The sequence below is a fragment of the Amblyomma maculatum genome, chromosome 10 (genome assembly GCF_055883805.1).
Source record: "Amblyomma maculatum isolate TAMU_Amacu chromosome 10, ASM5588380v1, whole genome shotgun sequence".
NCBI lineage: Eukaryota > Metazoa > Arthropoda > Arachnida > Ixodida > Ixodidae > Amblyomma > Amblyomma maculatum.
In genome coordinates this window covers 132,258,690-132,278,565 of record NC_139353.1, presented here as the reverse complement: position 1 = coordinate 132,278,565, position 19,876 = coordinate 132,258,690, and the positions used below count along the sequence as shown (strand labels likewise).

The 19,876-nt window shown below is 46.1% G+C and overlaps 1 protein-coding gene across 6 annotated transcripts in view; it reads left to right on the top strand.

Moving 5' to 3' along the window:
- The window catches only part of Hph (HIF prolyl hydroxylase), a 69,355-nt gene that overhangs the window by 38,457 nt on the left and 11,022 nt on the right, over positions 1–19,876 (top strand). For 4 of the 6 annotated variants that reach the window (XR_014701036.1, XM_084580468.1, XM_084580467.1 and 1 more), the window contains exon 7: positions 4,435–4,505. Coding sequence is in view for 4 of the 6 variants with exons in the window: in XM_084580468.1 (XP_084436594.1) it covers positions 4,435–4,505 (71 nt within the window). In the remaining 2 variants the exon portion in view is untranslated. Of the gene's footprint in view, positions 1–4,434; positions 4,506–10,298; positions 10,446–19,876 lie in introns of all 6 variants that reach the window. The other 2 variants (XR_014701037.1, XM_084580470.1) reach the window with 1 other exon arrangement.

Here is a 19,876-nt window from a genome sequence, read left to right as displayed (position 1 = left end):
AATCAAATGCAGAGGGCACAGCTCGCAAGTGAGCACCAAAGTAACTGGAGTGCTGAACAAAAGTCGGACTGAGAGTGTTTCCTTGTGCCCTATTTTGCCTTCCGTTTTCATATCTTCTTCACGATTTGCTCTTCCTTTCAGCCAGCTTGGTCTTTCACTTGTAATTTTCGTGGGAGGCATGTACTGCCACATGTTTTGACCTGGCATATCTAAGTGACAACAGATGTTTGGTTTGGGCTAGTTGGTAGTAGTTTCTTGAAGACATAGCGCAAAAAAGATGGGGACAATTAACACAGATTCTTGAAGACATAGCGCAAAAAAGACGGGGACAACTAACACAGATGTAGACAGGACAGGCGGAAACTGACAACTTTATTTTTGAGGAAAACCACAGCACAATTTATGTCAAAACTGACGCGACAATCAAGGGGCCTTATACTATGACCAAATACAGTTAACAAAGGGCGGCCGACAATCTTGACCCGGAAAAACCATAAAAGAAACAAGGAGGAGGGCCGGAAAGCATTATCAACAGATTATATAAAACTCATTGTGAACTTATTACAATAGAGGGGGTGCGAACAACATCGTGGCCAAAGGGCGGTGCCAAAGAACCCAACCACCGCAACGAGCGAGCCTAAAAGGGCCCAAAACAAGGGAAGTAAAAGCAGTCATAGGTCTCGCCAGCTGAGTGACGTTCTCTGAAAGGAACAAACGTGTTACAGGTCAAATTGTATCTTGGCCTCCTGTGAGCAGCGGACCTACTACAGAGCCGAAATGGTTGACTCAAGGCTATCGTTAGGCTTGTTTCCAGCTACCTCAACAGGTTGGCCAGCCCATGCCGTTATGTTGAAGTGAAAACTGTACAAAAGACAGTCTTGCACTGTGTACCATGCAAGAAGGGTTCATTAAGCCAGCATGCATGGGCTATGGATGCTGCTGTTGAGGTAAATACTAGTTGTGTTAAACGCGGACATGTAAGTTGGTTCAGGTGATGAATGAAAACCGTCTATGCGCTTGGTCTGCCACTGCTGTGGTGTAGTGGTGACAACAGTTTCCAAGTCTCATCATGCCGAGGCCTGCTTCTAACGATGGCACTGTGCACTGTTGGCTGGTATCGGAGGTGGTGGTGCTGTGCAATAAGGCACCGGCATCACACAGCAGTTGATTAAACAGCAATGCAGTGCTGCAGCTGGCTACTTATGGGCGATATACCGTATACACGCGTGTAATGGCCACATGCATGTAATGGCCTCACCCCGAACTTTAGAAAGAAAATTGGGAAAAAAACTTTTAAAAAATTTCCCGAGTAAAAGCCGCACTATGAGTTTCAGGAAGTTGGGCAATGCCGTCTACTGTGCGGTGCAAGAAATACAGAACGTTTTGTGGTTACTGCCACCAGGTTGGGTCCAAAAGTCAAGTGAAAGCCAAAATGAAGCGTAAGGTTAGAAGTAGAATTGCCAATAAGATTTAACAAAATATTTGAGGAAAAAAAAAGTCGAGCATGGGGGCAGCGGCCACCACCTCCGTTACAAAGGGGGCGCTCCTAGCCGCAGCGACGCCCGCCCGTTACAAAGGTTGAGGCCAGCAAATCCAATCCGATCCAATCCAAGTCTGTTCGCTCCTCCGTTTTACAGCCATTTCCTCGATGCCAGTTCTGTGCGGCAACAGCTCCGCGCATCTAACACGGACTTGGCCGTCATACCTGGAGGCATGACTGGCATGCTTCAGCCGCTGGACGTCTCCGTAAACCGCCCTTTTAAGTGTGGATTTCGCCGTGCGTACAGTGAGTGGATGGCAACGGCCCTCCACTAGAAGACTCCAACCGGCCGACTGAAACGGGCATCGCTTGTGGCCGTTTGCCACTAGATACTCGAACCGTGGGCCACGGTTTCGTTCGAGACTGTGAAAAAATGTTTCAAGGTGACAGGGATATCAAACAGGCTGGACGGTACGGAGGATGACCACATCTGGGACAAGGACGAGCCTGAAGTCCCGATGAGTTCGGAGGAGGAGGAGGACGACGATGAGGAGTGATGTTTTGGACACGGGACGAGCCTGAAATCCCGACGAGTTTAGCGGAGGAGGACGAGGAGTTTTTTGACAATAATCAAGGCAGGTACCACCGCAAATAATTTTTTTCGCTGTCGTTTTTCTCATGTAATCGCCGCACCCCCTGATTTTCACCCCAGTCTTGAAAAAAAGTGCGGCCATTACACGCGTGTATACGGTACATACCTGCAAACCCTCCCAATTCTCCCGGGAAACTCTTGACTTTTTACTTAGCTTTCCAGTTATACACTAAGTCTCTCTATAAGTGGCCTCTGCCAGTGCAAGAATGGTTTTTGCAAAATCGTCATCGTGAAAACTGCAGCTGCACTTTAATCACCAGCATCGCCATTAACTGATGCACGAATTCAAGCCAAAGCCGGACTGGACGTGGCCTGGCCGCATAAAAAAAGTTAAGGAGTGCCTTTTGCCGATTTTGACTGGCGGCAGCTTGGTGGCCATTCCTGCCTTGTCAACTGTGTGCAGTGAGTGCAGAACCCCTGCACCATTGGCGCGAGTAAAGATTTTCCGATTTTTGATCTCACCAGGTTGGGAGTTTGCCAGCTGATCTCGCCAGCTGAGAGTTCAACCTACTGCTGCGTGATGATAGCAATTTTGGAATCTGGCAATGCATTTAGTTATTGCTAAAAATTAATCCCTGGCTTGTGTCCTAGAAATGTCCAGTAGAGCATCTCAATGGGTGAGCCTGCTGCACCCCCCCTCCCTCCACTTTTTTTAAAAGCAAAGGCAGGCACTACTGCTGCTTCGGATCACGTTACAGTAAAACCCCGTTAATGCGTAGCGGACAGAGACGCAGGAAAAGTACGCATTATCCAGTAGTACACCTTAACCGACCTGCACAAATTTTCACATTATTCACACTTTGAATAAATAAAAATACAGGGACAGTAAATTTTCCACGAATACATGTACATTCGTGCGTTTTATTGGTGTGCTACCGACCAGAAATTTGCAATTTCCAGTTGCCACTGTGGTAGTCATAGGGCAACAACAGCAGTCTCAAAAACGGCGAGACAGAGGTAAGCAAGCTTCATGCACGCGCTAGTGCACTCTTCGTAGTTCTAGTTTCAGTAGAATGAGCAATGATCAACTTTTCCTTAACTGGCAGTGTGAATTACTTCGGTCGAGCAGGCTTTAGCAGAGTGCCAACCATTCATACACAGTAACACAACAACTGCTTTGGGCTTCGCACTGCACCAGCTCCATACAAAAGACGACCCCACAAAACGCGTGCTACCTGCCCACAACACATCCACAATGCAACAACACCCGCAGGCCCGCAGTGAGAGGTCACAAGTGAGTAGTACGATGGTGATGGTTACCGTGATAGGGCTGGCGACAATACTACTCAGCGTCACATCAGCGTATCCAACGGTTCCTGGGCTGCCTATTGACATGGACATCGCTGCATTTGTCGGAACATGGCCAAAATGGCTGCAATGTCGTATCGCCGGTAGTCCGCACGTGATAATGCTCTCCTGAAAGGCGGAAAAAGTTTCACATCTCAGCACAGCCAGCAAAACTGCGACGGTAGGTACGCATTAAGCGGTAGGCACTTGTGAGCCACTACGTCTTAAGCAGTCCACCAATACGTGGGTTTCAATGGTGGCTAAGCCGGGAGTTAAGTACATTTTAACCGCAACTGCTTGATATGTGGGTACATATTAACGAGGTTTTACTGTAGTTGCATACAAGATCCTGCCACCTTTCAGTAAAATGCTGCTGGCTGTCTCTGCTTCTCAGTGCTGTCAGAGAAATGGTAGGTACAGTGCGCACCAGAGTAATCAACGCATTCTCACACAAAATGCATCCCCTACTTTTGCTAGTGCTATAAAAGCTTGTTGACTTAAACATCAAGGAACCAGAAAAACGGTGCAAATTATCCAAAGTTCGAGTTGTCGAATAACCCCAAAAGAACTGGAAAAAACTGCTTGCATCATGGAATACTTATATTTGGTGCAGGACTGGGCAGTGGCTGCCTCAGAGGAATAGACTGTTAGGTTAGTTGGCACATGACTGGCAGATACACGGCACAAAATGGGACAAACAAAAAATGGATGCTGACAAGATGCTGGGCATGTATCTGCCAGTGGTTGCCTGTTTTGGGGATGAGAACAGAAGGATAATAACTGTTTGAATTTTTTTTTTATCTTTCATGGTGTGATGTGGTAGTGGCAGTGCCTTCTCACATGTGGCTCCGTTGTGTGTTATTGCTACTATTGTAGAGCACTTTCTTTATCTTTATCTTTATGTTTCTTTATCTGTGTTTGCGTCTTTCTTTCCTGGTACCTTTTGTTATGTGCTCTGCTATTGGCGTGGATGATCTACCAACCGGTCTGTCTTTTTGGTGTCTGTGTTGTGCAGGTTTGCCATCACGGTGTGGTACCTGGATGCCGAGGAACGGGAAAAGGCACTGCAGAGGGCCCAGAGAGAACGTAAGCTGGGTGAAGGGTGGGCGCTTCGTCTTGCTGTACGCTGGAAGCGTTTGAATGAAACGGCTTTTTGAAGGGTCTTCCCAGAGAATGTTGACTCATTCTTGTGGGAGTTCGTCGTGATGTTACTTTTTTTCTTAACTGCTTTGTGCCAATGGTTGAAATACACCGTTGGAGTAGTTGACCTTGCATTGGTTGATTTATAATGGCCAGATCTCTAGATGGCACAAAGTGCCAGGAAACTGCATTAACGTTGTGCACTGACAACTGAAAGTGTTAGCGGTTTGTCTACACGAAGTATGCTCACGATTGTAGTTTTATGTCTCGCCTCAATCAGTGTGCGTCTTGCTCTCCATTGTTGACTGTCTTTGGTATTGCTGCCTCTGCACTAACAAAGCATATCTAACATAGGGCCTAAGGTTACTGCATCCTGGCTGTGTTGACACATGCGTTACTTGCGATGCGATGGGAATCTCCAAACGTTAGCACGATCACAGTCCTTTGATACTCCTAACGGTCATGAAACTCCCACCAAAGTTTTGGTTTGGGGACAGAAGTGGCCACTAGGGGTGCCGTCACTGATCGATGAGGTCAAAAAGGCAGTCCATGTCCACGTTGTGCGGTGTGGTTGTACTAGAAAAGCTAGTTTTTAAATGCAGTGGTAATATATCTTATCTTTATAATTTTGTTCGAAATTGAAGTGGCGGAACAGTCATCGTTGCGCTATCCCAGCTTGTTTGATGTTCGTATATTGATGGAGCAGGCTGACTTTGTACTTGTGACCGTCTGCATGCTGTATGGAGAGACCTGTCATGCTTAATGTCACGTTGGAAACATTGATTCAATGTATGCAGTGTTGCTCATTAATCTATAGCATACGTGTGACCTCAGGGCAGCACAGTGAAAGCCACATTGACATTGACAGCAGTGAAATCGTGTTGCTCTTGTGTAGCAATGAAATAATTTTCGCAGTTTGCCCGTTGCCGTCTTTGCTAGTGTGCATGCAATAAAAGCAAGAGCACAGAGGAAAGTGTCAACGTTGCAGCTTAGGTAGGTACAGTTTCTCTGGAATGTTATGTCTTTTCGACATGAAAAAAAAAAGAACAAAAAAAAAACCCCCGCTGGGAATATTTTAAGAAGGGATAGCTCATGGTTGCCATAAAGTGCAAAGTACGTCCGGCACTTGCAAAGCAGTTCTGCTGTCAAGACTGGTGTTCTTCGCAGTTTCTGCATAAACGTCACTGAAAGCAATTTTTTTGCATTGTGCAATATTCTGCACTACCTCTCGAGACTGTCAGATGCGACCTTTTCAGTAGGTGAAGTGTTAGGCTTAGTCCTTCAGTTGCACTGCAACACCCTTTTGCAGGATTTGACATCTGCCTTCTTGAGCAAAGCTTTACACTGGTGCTAATTGGTCTTCAGTCATCTTATGTAGAGGTGCACAAACAAAATGCTTGTGGTAAGGTTGAAAGTTGGGCGAGTTGAATCTGGTTCATTTTGAAGGTAGCGCGAAAAACGAGGACCAAGAGTAGAAGGACACAACACGAGCGCTTCGTGTTGTGTCCTTCTACTCTTGGTCCTCGTTTTTCGCGCTACCTTCAAAATGAAAATGCTTGTGCCTTATGCTGTCCCTTCGTAGTACAGTAAAACACCTTTATAGTATAGTAAAGTTATTCAAACCGGCAGATATCTTTACTAGGTCACCGTCTTTACTTTATCAGTTGTTGGTGATGACGTGGCCCTGAAAATGCTGTCTGGTAATTAAATGGCTACTTACTAAACATGTCCTGCTACTTTATGGAAAAACGCTGTAATAATAACTTCCATCCCTCTGTTATCATTTTTCGTGCAATTTTCTTTCCTTTTTTTCATTTTGCTTTATTTTATTTTATACTTTTTGTTTTATTTACATCTTGTGGAAGTATGCCTCTTTAGCGCGAAAGCAACATGGTTACAAATACAAATGAGTTTGATTTTATGCAAGAATCAAAGCCTTGCATAGTGGCAGACAACTGAATGCACAAAGCTGCCTAAACCTCTAGACTTTTCAGCTGTTTGTTCGTTGACTTTATGTTCTCACTAGGGGGGCAGTGCTGTGATGAACCCTAAATTAGCGACAACTAGGCCATGGTGCAGCTAGCAGAGTGTAGCCAACTGTAGTCGACTGAAGTCGACCGCCTACTGGAGAAGGGGGCCGGCTCGTAAAAGAAAATAACTCAGTTGGCACCGAGACTCCAAGCCTTGCGTCTCGTCTCTGCGTTTCTCGCGCATGCCAACAAGCGCATTGCCCGCCATGCTCTTGGGTACACATGCGGCATTCAAGGCAGACATTGGCTGCAGCGCTTTGGAACTGTCTACGGTACGACACAATGTCTGCCTGGTGAGATTTTACGTGTAGCCTACAACAAGCCCACATTTCTGTCGGTGACTACGCATCTCGCCTGCATGATATAAACAAGCTCCGAGCTGCACCTCCGTGACAGCCTGCTGGCAGGAGGACATACGTAAGCAACGAACTTGATTCATATACAGTAAAAGCTCGTTAATGCGAACCTCGATAATTAGGGTTTTCGGATAATTCGAACTATGCTACTCGGTCCGGCCAAGCTCCATAGAGATATGTGTATAAAAAAGCCATTTTAATTTGAACGCAAGCCGGTTCCGCTACGGATAATTCGAACTACGCGCCGCCGCGTCTGGGCGGCTTGGCGCGCATCACGCGGAAAGAGAAAGAAAAAAAGTGATACACCTTCGCGATCGGAAGGCATAATTAGAGGCTGCGCACGTCCAAAACGGGGACAGAAGATGAAACCAGGTAAAACCATGGAAGAGTGGGTAAAACTTCAATGGCGCCATGACCGGCACGGCGGCCAGCGGTGTTGGAGGTAAGGGACGGCGGCAGCGGCAAAGTCAGTGCATGGCCGCGCGGTGGGAGCTGCCTGCTCTCTCTTCTGCACAACCTCCGTAGCTCTCTACTAAATACTCGCTAATTCCAACCCTGTTAATTTGAAAATAGGGATAAGTACTTTCGGCGCGGTCCCAGCCAACGCCCTTAAAAGGCTATGATCGAAAACTAGCAGTTTGGGTTAAACGTTTTTTTTTTTTAATTTTTTTTTTTTTTTTGCGAGAGCCATCCATTCTTCCATTCATCAGCGTCAAGGGAAGCACGCGAGTCAGCCGCGGTCATGAGGCACGCTGGCTTTTAGCACCATTCGTTCTGATGATTGGAGTGGCAGTAGACGGCGCCCGCCCCAGTCGCTCATAGCAGCATGATAAAGCGAACATACTTTTCAAGGAGGCTTGCACAACCGGACAAGTGCTGGCACTTTGCCAAGTTCGCTTCCCTCCCCCCCTTCCGGAGCTAAACTCAAAAGGTAAACGCTGTTATCGCTGCGCAGCATCTTGGCGCACTGCCAAGAAATGTGTTGTGGACCCGTGATTGTGCGAAAACGGAGTGACGCGCTTTGTTTTTTTTTTATTTCAGATTCGTAGGCACAATTGGGGCTGGGTGGGTTCATTATGCGAGCGAGTTCGTTACGCTTTTAAATACAGTACATTTACCGTACAGTCGAACCCGGATATATCGAACTTGAAGGGGATCGCGAAATAGTTTGATATATCGATAATTCGATATACAGAAATCGGCTTGTGACGCACTTACAATGTGAAAAAATGATACCGTATTTGTCGCATAATCAACCCACTCGCATAGTGAACCCACCCTCCACTTTTGCACCAAGAATTTGAAAAAGAAATGCGTTAAGGCCAGCTCGCTCACATGCAAGCGATTGAGCGATTTCTGCGACGAGCGGCAGCGACAAAGTGAAAAATTTCAAACTTGGAAATGCGTCCTTCTCGCTGCTCGAGCTACCCCGGCAGCTCTGAACAAAGTTTTTGTGTCGCCGCGGCAGAAATCGCCAGCGTTTTCGCTTGCATGTCGATGGCGCGCGTCACTCCGTTTTGATCGTCTCATTCACAGCTCATTTCTTGGCAGCGTGCCAAGATGCTGCGCAGTGATAACGTCGGGGCGTGTTTATTTTTTGATAGCTCCTGAGGTGGAGGGGAGCAAACTTGGCAGAGTGCCCGTGATGGCTTAATTGCACAAGCCTGGTTCAATTTATCACGCCGCACTTGGGGCGGGCGTTATGATCGCAGCAGCTGACTGCATGCTTTCGTTGATTCATACATGCAAGGATAAACGACTCCTGCCAAAAAAAAAAAAACTGCCGCTTTTTAACGACCGCAAGCGCCATAGTCACGTCAGCCACCGTGCGCAGAGGGTTTGCAACACACGCTGGAGGAAGCGTCCGACGCCTGTCTGAAAAGGGCCGAGCTGGCTTGGCGCATGCGTAGCGCGTGCTGAAGGAGAGAGATAGCTCGGCAGAAGGATGGGCACACCCACACACATGGCTTGCAAACGTCATATGTTGGCGCGCAGGAAACGATAACTGCAGATGCGAGCGCCTTTGAGGAATGGGCGCGGTGCAGCCCAGACCAGCGGTCGCCGAACTGTCCCCTCTTATTCCTTCCGCGCGTGGCTTGAAAACGTCACGCGGTAAATGGCCAAGGGTGATGCGATCCTCTTTGAGGAAGACACACTTTCCAGTGCGGGGTGTGGAGTTCGATATATCGAACGACCGGTGAAATTAAGTTCAATATATGACATGGCTTTCCTATACTTTAACATGGGATTTTCAAGAGAATATTCCGTGAGTTCGATATAACCAAAATTCGATATATCCGAGTTCGACATAACCGGGTTCGACTGTAATACAAATGGTTCTGGTCAGTTTTTTCGAGGTCATTCGATAATTCGAACATCGGATAATTCGAACTTTTTTCCCGGTCTCGTGATGTTCGAATTAACGAGCTTTTACTGTAGTCACGTGTTTCTGTGCAACAGCGCACCGCATGATGGACCATTCAAGATTCTCTGTCGTGGGCGGAAAATGCGCACTATTGAATTGTAGTGCCGGCCGGAAGTAGTTTCATTTCAGCGAAACCTGCATTCATGGAAATTCAGTCCACAACAGTGTCATCTTCCACTGTTTCTGTCATTTAAGAGGCAGTTGGTGAGAAACACGCTTGACAGTCGAGTGCCTCCATTTCTTGCTACCGCTACCTCGTGATGCAAATGTTCATTTGTTTCTTCCCTCCCCTATTTCTCGCTGCACTTTCACCTGTCCTTTACTTCCTGAACGGACCGCATTGCTGTCTTTCACGTTCGTAGACAGCATTACTTTCTTTTTTTCCTACATACTGCATTGGTCTCTCAATCCTAAGTAGTTACCTGCAGCGATGTCAATTCATGAAAAGTATGACGCCGCAGCCTGGTGGACTTTATATTACTGATTTTTATAAAAAATGTCTATACTATAAAGGAAAAAAAATGTACAGCTGTGTATGAAAGACAAACTGGTACTTCACTTAGTATGTCCAAGTTTACTAGAGTGGAGTACTACTGCATTTTGCTTCTGCATCTCTATGTCAAGGTACCTTCTTCAAGCATCGGTTGAAGGTTATACAGCCTGAAAACATACAGAAGCATTCCGCTAAGTGGCTTATTTTGTTTGCACATGTTGCGTTATTTACAAAACATTGTAGGCACTCGTGAGGTTGGTTCTTAGTTTGTTGAAGCTACAGTTTCAGGTTTGGCAACTCTGAATTGCATTGTGGTGTTACGGTTACTTCAGCTTAGGCAGCGCACCTCGCACTGACTTACTGTCCCCCTTTCGTTGCCAACTTTCCGTGCTGAGTGGTGTTCGTCGGATCTAAATATTTCTCAAATGCACGCAGGTTCGCCGAACCGGCGCAGGTTCGACGAACTTCTTTCGACAGATGGCACGTCTCCACTTGACGCGCAATTCAGCGTCGGACGAAAAAAGAAACGGTGATGCCGTTCTGTCCTCCGGTAACTGGAGCGGCAGCCCATCACTATATAAGGTGAAGGCATCATTAACAGTGTGCGTTGGCTTGCTTATGAAAAGTGCGCGCATAGTACTATTTAATTTGACGCTGAGTGTAATAAAATGCTGCAGTGAGAAAATTTAAGCCTCCTTTTTATTTTATTTGTTTTTGGAATTAACAGCTGGCCTCCTGATTACCAAAATATTCTACTCATTCAGTGCCAGTACCTTCATGTGGCCACTTCAGGCAGCTTTTCACATTCTCCCATGGAATCGAGGAGAAGTTTCATGATTATAAAGCATTATTGAAGGACTCTGGGGAGGCAATGGGACTTTGTTGTGTGAAAGTGAGTGTCGACAAAGGCTTGGTGTGCTTTGGACATGGTGTCTCCTCCACACATCAGTGGTGGCACAGCTTTTGCTTAGTGTGCTAATGCTTCTGCAGTGCTGTAGTTGGATACAACTCGAGAAAAAAGCGCAGATGCCCCTCAGAGTAGGCCCTCGAGCTGATGGTTTCTGCTGGTTTTCATGACGCCGTGGTTATTGCGATTAAGCTGTGATAAACCCCGTTTCATCTGACACTTCGTATATTGTAATGCTAGCAGGTCCAAGGGGAATATCGATGAGAGCCAGTCGATGCATTGGGTGCATGGGAGTTTTTTAGGGAGCACTTTTGCCTTAAATTGTATCTGACTGTAGTTTTCTTCCACTTCTATCTTTCTGTCAATTAAGGTGGGAGAAAGATGTCTCTCAATGTATTTTAGTGACATAGAAACATGTTTCTTCCTTTCTTTTTTAGCATCAAAAGCTGGGCATAAAGGGATCGTTTCTGTCCTATGTTCTAAACTAAAAAAAAAAAGAACTGACTCACCCCAGTCCCAGCTTTATACTTGAATTGCTATGAAATGTTTTGAGTAGTTTCAAATTGCACTACCAAGTTTGAGACATTGCTATATCCTTTATGTGGTAAACTTGCCTTTCTTTTGCTTGGACAGTCAAACAAAGGTAGGTCAGACTTGAAAGAGAGTTCAAATTACTTCAATATATTGATGAATAGGTGTAAAGTTGCACCTGTCTAGATTGAACAGAGATATTTCAATTTTGATTGTATCGAACTCTCAGATTGTCCCTTTGAAAAGTTTATGAAAGTTGTGTCGTATATCGAACTGCAATTCCGCCGGTCATTCGGCACATCGAATTCCACATCATACGCTGGAAGGTGCGCCTTCTCCAAAGACTCATCACCCTTGGTCGTTTGCTGCATGACGTTTGCAAGCCGTGTGTGGAGGAACGAGAGATTTGGTTCAGAAACAGGTGGTCTAGACACCTCACCCTGGAAAGCATGTTTTCTCTTCAAAATGTGCTCATCCGGCATGACCGTTCTGCACATGCCACCACGTGACGTTTGCGAGTAATGTGCATAAAAAACTGGTCCGACCAACGGCTGTTGGAGAGAGGGCAAACGTTGCGAAAGAGCAAAGTACAAGGGTGTGCGGGCATTGCCTTCCTTCCCCATGGGTGTGCAGAAACATGGAAGAATAGAAGGTTCTGCCGAGCTTTCTCTTCCCTTTCTCTCTTTTTCCTTTCTTTGTTTGCATCGGCATCCATTGTGCACTCGCTGAAAAGCCAGCTCAGAATGTGGCAGACAGAGCGCTGGATGCTCTCCGCAGCGGGTGTTCTGAACACTCTCTGCACGGTGGGAGACTTGCATCGTGAAAGCCAGATCACCACATGGCAGACGGAACGTTGGATGCTTTCTCCAGTGGGAGTTCTAACACTCTGTGTTGACGTGCGTCGTGTGTCATTGTGCTGGACGTGTGGCATCACGTAAGTTTGCAGGAGGCAGATGTTGAGAAGCAGAAAATTTTCAAATTTGCAACCAAGTTGGCAGCCACACGAAGTGTCGAAGAGGGCGAGAAGTTATAGGTGGCAGATGCATTTGTATAGCAGGGGGCACTTTTAAGTACAATGCTCAAAGACAAGCAAGACAAGGAAGCAGCTGAGCAGAGTCACTCTGGAGCGTGCACTGCGGCATTTGAGAGAGCACTGGAGCTTCGTTTCTGGAGGTCTACGCTAAAAGCATCCCTGTGGATGGGTCCATGTTAATGAAAAAGAAATAGTTCGCAGCTGCTCTTGGAATTTGGAATGGAACTGTCCGGCTGCACAGGATTGAAAGCCGCCACAGCATTGTGGGAAAATCCATTTCATCTGAAAGTGAGGCTGTCAGCTGCTTCTGAGGAGTGGCCAAAGCAAAGATCGCCGCAAAGTTTTCTTCCGCAGAAATCTTCAGTGCAGATGAGATAAGCCATTTCTGAGAGATGTTGCCAGACAAGAGGGAGTTTTTGTCACAGTGGGAAAATGAGCAAAGTGCACGTGACAATTTTTCTTGCCACAAATGGATGGATCTGGCAATTTGAGGTCATTCGTGATTAGAAAAAGCGTGTCACCTCGGTATTTCAAGAACTGTAAGTAGCTTTCAGTCGGCTATGGCTTTAACAGGAAAGAATGACGGCACGTCAACTTTTTGGTGAATGGCTTCGGGCATGGTCAAGTCAGGCTGTCGAGTTTGCCATCTCGTCGGCAACTGCTCACGCCATTGCACCACTTATGAGCTGCAGCATGTAGGAACGAAATTACTGCCACCTAACACGACAGCGAGGTTACGTCCACTCGACCAGGGTGTTATGAAGGCATTGAAGGCTGGCTGCAGGAGGAGACTTGCTCAGCGGCTCCTAATAACCTTCTAATGGGAGTCGATCCGAAGATTGACCTACTGGGCACTGTTCAAATAATCACTGGTACCTGGAACAGCTTGAAGCAGGGCACAGTGATCAATTGTTTTCTCAAGACAGGTCTCGCAGTGGCCGCAGGGGACTGCCCGAAAGCCTTGGACGAAGATGGATGTTTACACGAGGCATTCCACGACCTGTCATGCTTTCCGGCCGCCCTAAGTTACAGTTGACACTTCTGTCAACGTCGACAAACAGTTCAAGCTGTGGCCGTCCTGGCTGACAGAGACATTTTGACGGGAGGAAGGTGGTTCAAGTGGAAATGATCATACTGATCGGGATGAAACACGCCTTTACACAATAGCGGAGCTGACTTTGGCGTTCAGCCTGAATAACTATTGTTACAGTGAATGGAGAGAACCTGCCTCTCCCACCTGGACATTCTGAACAAGATAAAAGGCAGTGTTTTCAGCTTTATTGCCCAGAGTAAGAAGTAGTCAAAAATTAGTGATTGTTTTTTTTTTTTTTTTTCTTCTGTGAAATGAGTGTACCTTCATGCTCTATGAATTTTGCTCTTCTTGAAGGTTCTGATGATGAGCTGTCATTTGTCGTGATCACGAGTGACTTCTTGAGCCGATTTCTGTTACCAAATTTTCAATATACCAAACTATTTTGTGATCCTCTTCGTGTTCATAATATCTGGGCTCGACTTTATAAGAAATGGCAGTAAGCAAGCTGATACCTAACTGTGGAGCAAGAATACTTTGCATCCTACTGGGTAGAGTCGCACTTCTTGACGCAACATTTCGCATAGCGCTGCTAGCATAGCCTGGTTTTCAGTGAAATTGCAGTGGATGGTTCTTTGGAACGGGCTTCTGTATTTCATAAGATGCGTACTTGCCAAACCTCCCCATTTGCCCAGGAGAGTTCTGATTTCTGACTGAACTATCTGATTGTATGACCGCTGCACTATATCTCCTGAATAGTTTCCTCTGCCCATGCAAGAATGGTTTTTGCAAAACCAGCACCGTAGAATCTGCGACTGCATCGTAATCGCCAACATCACGATCAACAGCTGTGCTGGCAACATTGGCATCACCGAGTAGCTATTCGAAGCCAAATCAAGCCAAAGCCTAAGTACCAGTAGCTGGTTGCATGTTTATTCCTGCAGCTGCTTACACAGAGTTAATATACTCCACACACAGAGTTAATATAATATAATATAATCTGGGTGCTTGTGTGTATATTTAGGGTTAGGTTGGCAGCTTGTGTGGTGCACAGTGTAACATTGCGATTTTCGTGCACTTGAAGTCATGGCTGTGTTAGAGACCAAGAAGAAATATTTGCTGAAGCTTTTGCTACCTTATACTTCGGAATTTCGGTCCTTCATGACATCTAGCAGAGGCAAACATTGTACATCTTGCACAATGTGTGGATACAACATCAGCGTGTCTCATGGTGGCAATGGGGATTTGAAACTTAAACTAGGACTGAATTCCGCTTGTCACGCTGCAGAACTACAACAGATTTTTGTAGCTAGTTGGGTGCAAGGTCCCAGCAGAAAGGAAAGAGGACGAATTGGACACTATCAAAGTTTGGGTGAGTTGTCCCCCTCCCCCTCCCCTCCCACCTTTCCCTACACACATTCCAGAACATTGACACACATTGCAACACACTGATGCAACCTATGCTGCCCCCCCTCACCCCCTCTTTCCCTCTCCGTGAGCGCAAATAAACCTGCCTGTGTCTGATCTCGCCAGGTTGATGGGTATAAGGACAAGTATATCACTAGAGACTTTTAGTATAGCGTATGGACGGTTTCGTACGATAAACCCTAGCAAATTATGGGACACTACTCCGTGTGTTGCATCGGTGCTTTTAGTTGGCCATACGAAAGCGCGAACGCAAACTATGGTGGCGACATTTAGATTTAAAATTAAATAACACATTCAGGATTTTTTTTTTTTTACTCCCAAGCCAAAAACTAGCCAAATCGCATCGGGATTTTAGCCAGCTTTTGTGTTGCGGCAGCTTCGTTTTACTCCCCAATACTTTTGAATACTTTTAGCTTGTTTTTCCGTCACCGGCCTCCTTTCAGCCCATGGAGGAAGAAAAAACTAGGAGGGAGCATGACGTCACACGAGCAACCTTCGCAAACCAAGTGCTGATGAAGCCGCTCCCTCCCCCGTTTTTTTGCTCTCCTAGTTAGACCCTATGCCTTGATGTCGGTGCATTTTAGTGCGCGCGTCTGCCATGGCACGGGCGCGCGGCTGTCTGATGTGTGGGCTGCTGGATGTTGCGAGCGCGGAGGACCCCGCGCTACCCGCGTGGCGCCGATTCGCGCATGCGCGCGGTAGTAGATATCACCGCACACTATCACGTGGTCTAATACGTAGGGGCCGTTTCGCTCCCTTTTATTTTTTATGACTGGGCGTCACCGATATTGCCGCGCGCTTCCTGCTAGCTTTAACTTCCTCCATGTTTCAGCCCCGTACTGCCAAGCACACTTTTACGGATACACACATGTAAGCAGTCAAGTCAAGGCGATCCGCTTCATGCCGTTGCCATGCCAACAAAGCAACGCTACTTGTCAGGCTTAGGGACTGCGCTGCCGCCGTTCAAAATAAAGAACAAAGCAAATTATTCACTAAATATTTGAGCTGAATGCTACATGAGGCAAAGCGAAGACCCCAGGCAGCGCGTCCTAAAACGTGGTAACGAAGACAAATTCACTCTGAAGCGGGCGGCCTGGACGCCGCCATCTTGTCAACGCTGATCTCCCATTGTACGTGAGGGCTGGGCACAATAAGCTCAAGTTTCGGCGTACGCTGGCCGACCGTACGAAAGAGCTCTTTCCCGGGTATCATATAATCGTATAGCGCATGCGCAGTGCGCGTCGCAATATTTTTGGCTTGCGCTATTCCTCTGCGTGTGTCTGTGTACGCTATACTAAAAGCCTCTACTGTCATCAATACACTATGAAGAGAACAGCCACCCACTGAAATTAAGCTGTGCCTGATTTTCCACGTCTTCAACAGCGAAACGCGTTAGGCAAGGACGGCCACTGGGCTTTCATTAAAGGGACACTAAAGAGAGAAAGGAAGTGGGTTTGCATCGATAGAATGCCAGTTCCTGATTACAAAAAGACCACACTTACTGAAAACAGAGCTGATATAAGGTAGTAAAGAAGAATAACAGAAATACAGGTATCGCCACCACAGCCAAACGGCCGAGGCTCGCAACTACAAATCACGTGATGCGCTAGGGATCCCGGAGGCTGACAAATGCGAATTACGTTGCATGTTTGAATGCGGTAGTACGTTTTTTCTCAAACATGATAACATGTTTTTATCATACGTAAACGACGGCGAAAAGACAACGTAAATGTTGCAAGGCAAATACAAAAATATACTTGGAGGCGCCACAGGCGCCCGCTTCAGTTTTGGTTATGTTTCGGCTCAGGCATTTCGTGTGCACTCGGATAGTTTGTTTGAACCTGCAGCGCCTTAATTACGAGCTTGGAGCAGCAGATGCGCCTTGATGGTTCCCATTTGAGCATTCGGAGGCACGAGCGAGCGAAATCCGCTACCACCGACACACTCCTTCGTTCATACTTCTGCGCCAGCAAATCGCCGCCGTTGCCGCTTCGACTGCGACCTGACCGCTTGACTGCAGCTACGTACGCCACGAAAAGCATACATATGCTAAGTACCGAAGGAAAAACGCATTATCATTCAATTGTTCACTAAATCATGGCACATCTGACCAACATATACTGCGTCAACAAGACCTTCAACGTGCTATTTGCAGGCGTCGTAAACAAAAGGGGCATACTTGCCGCTCATACCAAGGAGAGCGTCGATATATTGCGCTCATCGCCCGGCGAAAAAAAGGGCCTCGGGTAAAAAGTAAAAACTAAAAATAACGAAGCACCAGAAATACATTACAAAAGGTTAAAAAAAAAATCGATTTAAAAAAAAAAAAAACGCCAGAAGCGGTAAGATTCGAACTCGCTACTCCTTGCTCCGTAACGGTCGGCACTAACCGCTCGGCTACGCCGCGCCACAAGAACCTTAGCAATATTTCTAGTTGTTATGTCATGACCCCATTTACAATAAAGTGTTTCTGTTGCCGGTCTAAAAATTACTTCTTCATCATCGGCGCATGCTGCCTGCTCTCACGTCTTGCAACTAATGTTCTGGATGCCTATGCGCACTATATTGTGCACTGGATCCATTTTAACATGTGGAATTTCACAGCGCTGACAAATGTAGTGGCGCCGGCACTTCGGTCATGTTCTGCTACCGCGGACGTAATTTTCGCTGAACACGGAGCTGTAGCACAAACCTTGAAGGAAAAAAGTGCGACGAAGCTTCAAAACTGACAAGCGCAGCAGCGAGGACACTATTTTGCTGGTAACTAAATCTTATTTGTATGTAAACATGTCAGGAAGCGTTGCGATGACCGAGGGCTCGGTTTGTTTATACACAGTGCAAGAAGGAGCGCGAAAGCTTGAGAAACATGTAAAGTATTGTGCATTACAAGCGCTCTATGTTTTTTTTTTCTTCCTTTATGGGCCCATCGCTCGGTAAATTACTCTCTTCATCGTTTTATTTATTTCGGCTGAGGCCGTCATTGCGAGTACGCTGTTGCCAAGTTGGCCCTTGAGGGATGCGACGCCGCGGGCCGCGCCGGCTCGCTAGCTATCACGGAGTCTCCGCTTACGTCATAGTGTGCGTCACTCAACTCCAACTACGTAGTTGGAGGCCACAGTTTGAATTCGACCGGCGGGAACAAGGCAATATCTCAGCAATTATTCGATTTTTTGCTGCCGGATATGCGGCGACAGTGTCACCAAATGTAGTTTATTAGATTTTCATACCATCTTTGGCTGTCTTTAGTGTCCCTTTAATTAGGTTGGCTTCACTGCATAACAATGATGTGAAGTGGAGAAACAGTTTGAAAGCCACCCTATAGCACGCTCCTCGTCTCTCGGTTTTACAGTCAACTGCCAACTGCCAGCTGGTGTGCCTTAGATCATGCAGCATTTCCATGAGCAAGTTAATGAAGAAAGTAAGAAGTGTCACTTTCAGAGTTATATTGTGTAGTTCGATGTATTGAACGACAGCCGAAATCACAGTTGAATATTCTGCATGATTTTCCAGTGCTTTTATGCAGAATTTTTATGGGGATTAATGTGTCTGTTTAATATAGCCAAAAATGAGAAACATGTCTGTTCGATACAGAGTCTTGCTTGTCTGTATGTTCAAGCCATTTGGAGTGCTTAGTAAAGCCTCAGTAATTGAAGGTCAGTCCATCTGGAACCATGGTTAATCCATTGCATCTGCAGCACCCAGCAATGTCCATAAAAATGGTTGCGTGTGCTGAAATCTGGAAAGTGTAGCATAGACCGGTTGAGAAACCTACAAGTCAGTTTCCTGTGCTGCAGAAATTCCTGCACAATGGTGGCATAGGCTTACTTTGAGGCAATAGTTAGAATCAGCGCTGCCTGTTGGGCAGACGTGTGCGTGCAGTCTTTGGGCGCAGCAGTCACACAGCCTCGCTGTGCTTTATCCCTGCCTCAAGAATGCTACCCGAAAACTTATTCTTGCATAATGGCCAGTGCATGCGGGGACCTCGTGTGAATCGGGACTCAGTAAATGCTAGCACTGCACCTAAGTCTTGTCCCGGGATCAGGTTTTGCCACTTTAGTGCATGAACTTCTTCCTTGCAGGGAAGCTGGTTTGTAGGTTTTGCAACTGTTCCACAGAGACATGTCATGTGGAGCACACGAATTGCATGCAGGGATTAATTTTTGAAAATATTTTTGTTCCAAGAATAAGAAAAAAAAAAAAGTAGAATGGAGGCCCTGAGAACAGTGTTGTGTATCTATGCCGACACAACCATTTGGGGAGCGTGATTTAAAGAATCATTAATTTTAAACAGTTTTGTCTTAAACTCTGCGATAATTCGTGTCTGGAGCATTCAACTCGATTTTCTCTGGCAATCCTGCAAATTGCACTGCTTTGACTGTGACCTTTGGAGACTCTTGGAATTGCAGAATCCCTTGCTAGCTCTGCATTTCCCCTTAACTCTTTCGGGACCGCGCCATAGGCCATCGTGTAAAAATGCACGATCAAATCGCGCGCGCTCTCAAGCTCAAATATCCGCTCATTGGAACATGTGTCGCCATCTAGTGAGTAGTCTAGTATCTAAACTTTCGGTTTTGGTGTAGTTTGCCTTTTTCACGGCAGGCGGCGACGCGGGAGAGATTTTAATCTTTGGCGCGGTGGCGGCGCAGATTGAGAACCATGGCGTCAACCTCGCGTCAGGCCGCGCAAGTGGTGCAAGAAAGCACACACAAAAAAAATGTTGTACATAAGCCTCCCACTTTTTTTTGTCTTGAAGTTAGAAAAGAGGCATTGTATCACATTTTGTATATTCTGAAATATTTTTATTACTCTTTTTTATTTCCGTATTCAAGAATTTCCTTCTTTTTTATGTTTTTTTAAGAAGAAAAGTTATATTTTGAGATTTTTTTGTGATATCATGTATATTTTTAAGGCATCTCAATTTTTTTCTCGTGAAAGTGCGTTCATTTAGCTGCATAACAATATATGTTACAACAAGCTAGCAGAAAATGTCATTGAATAAAAAAATATTTTCCAAGTTGTATCACAATTGCCTTCTTTTCGGGCGGTCCCGAAAGAGTTAACCTCAGAGTGACATGAGTTGCACA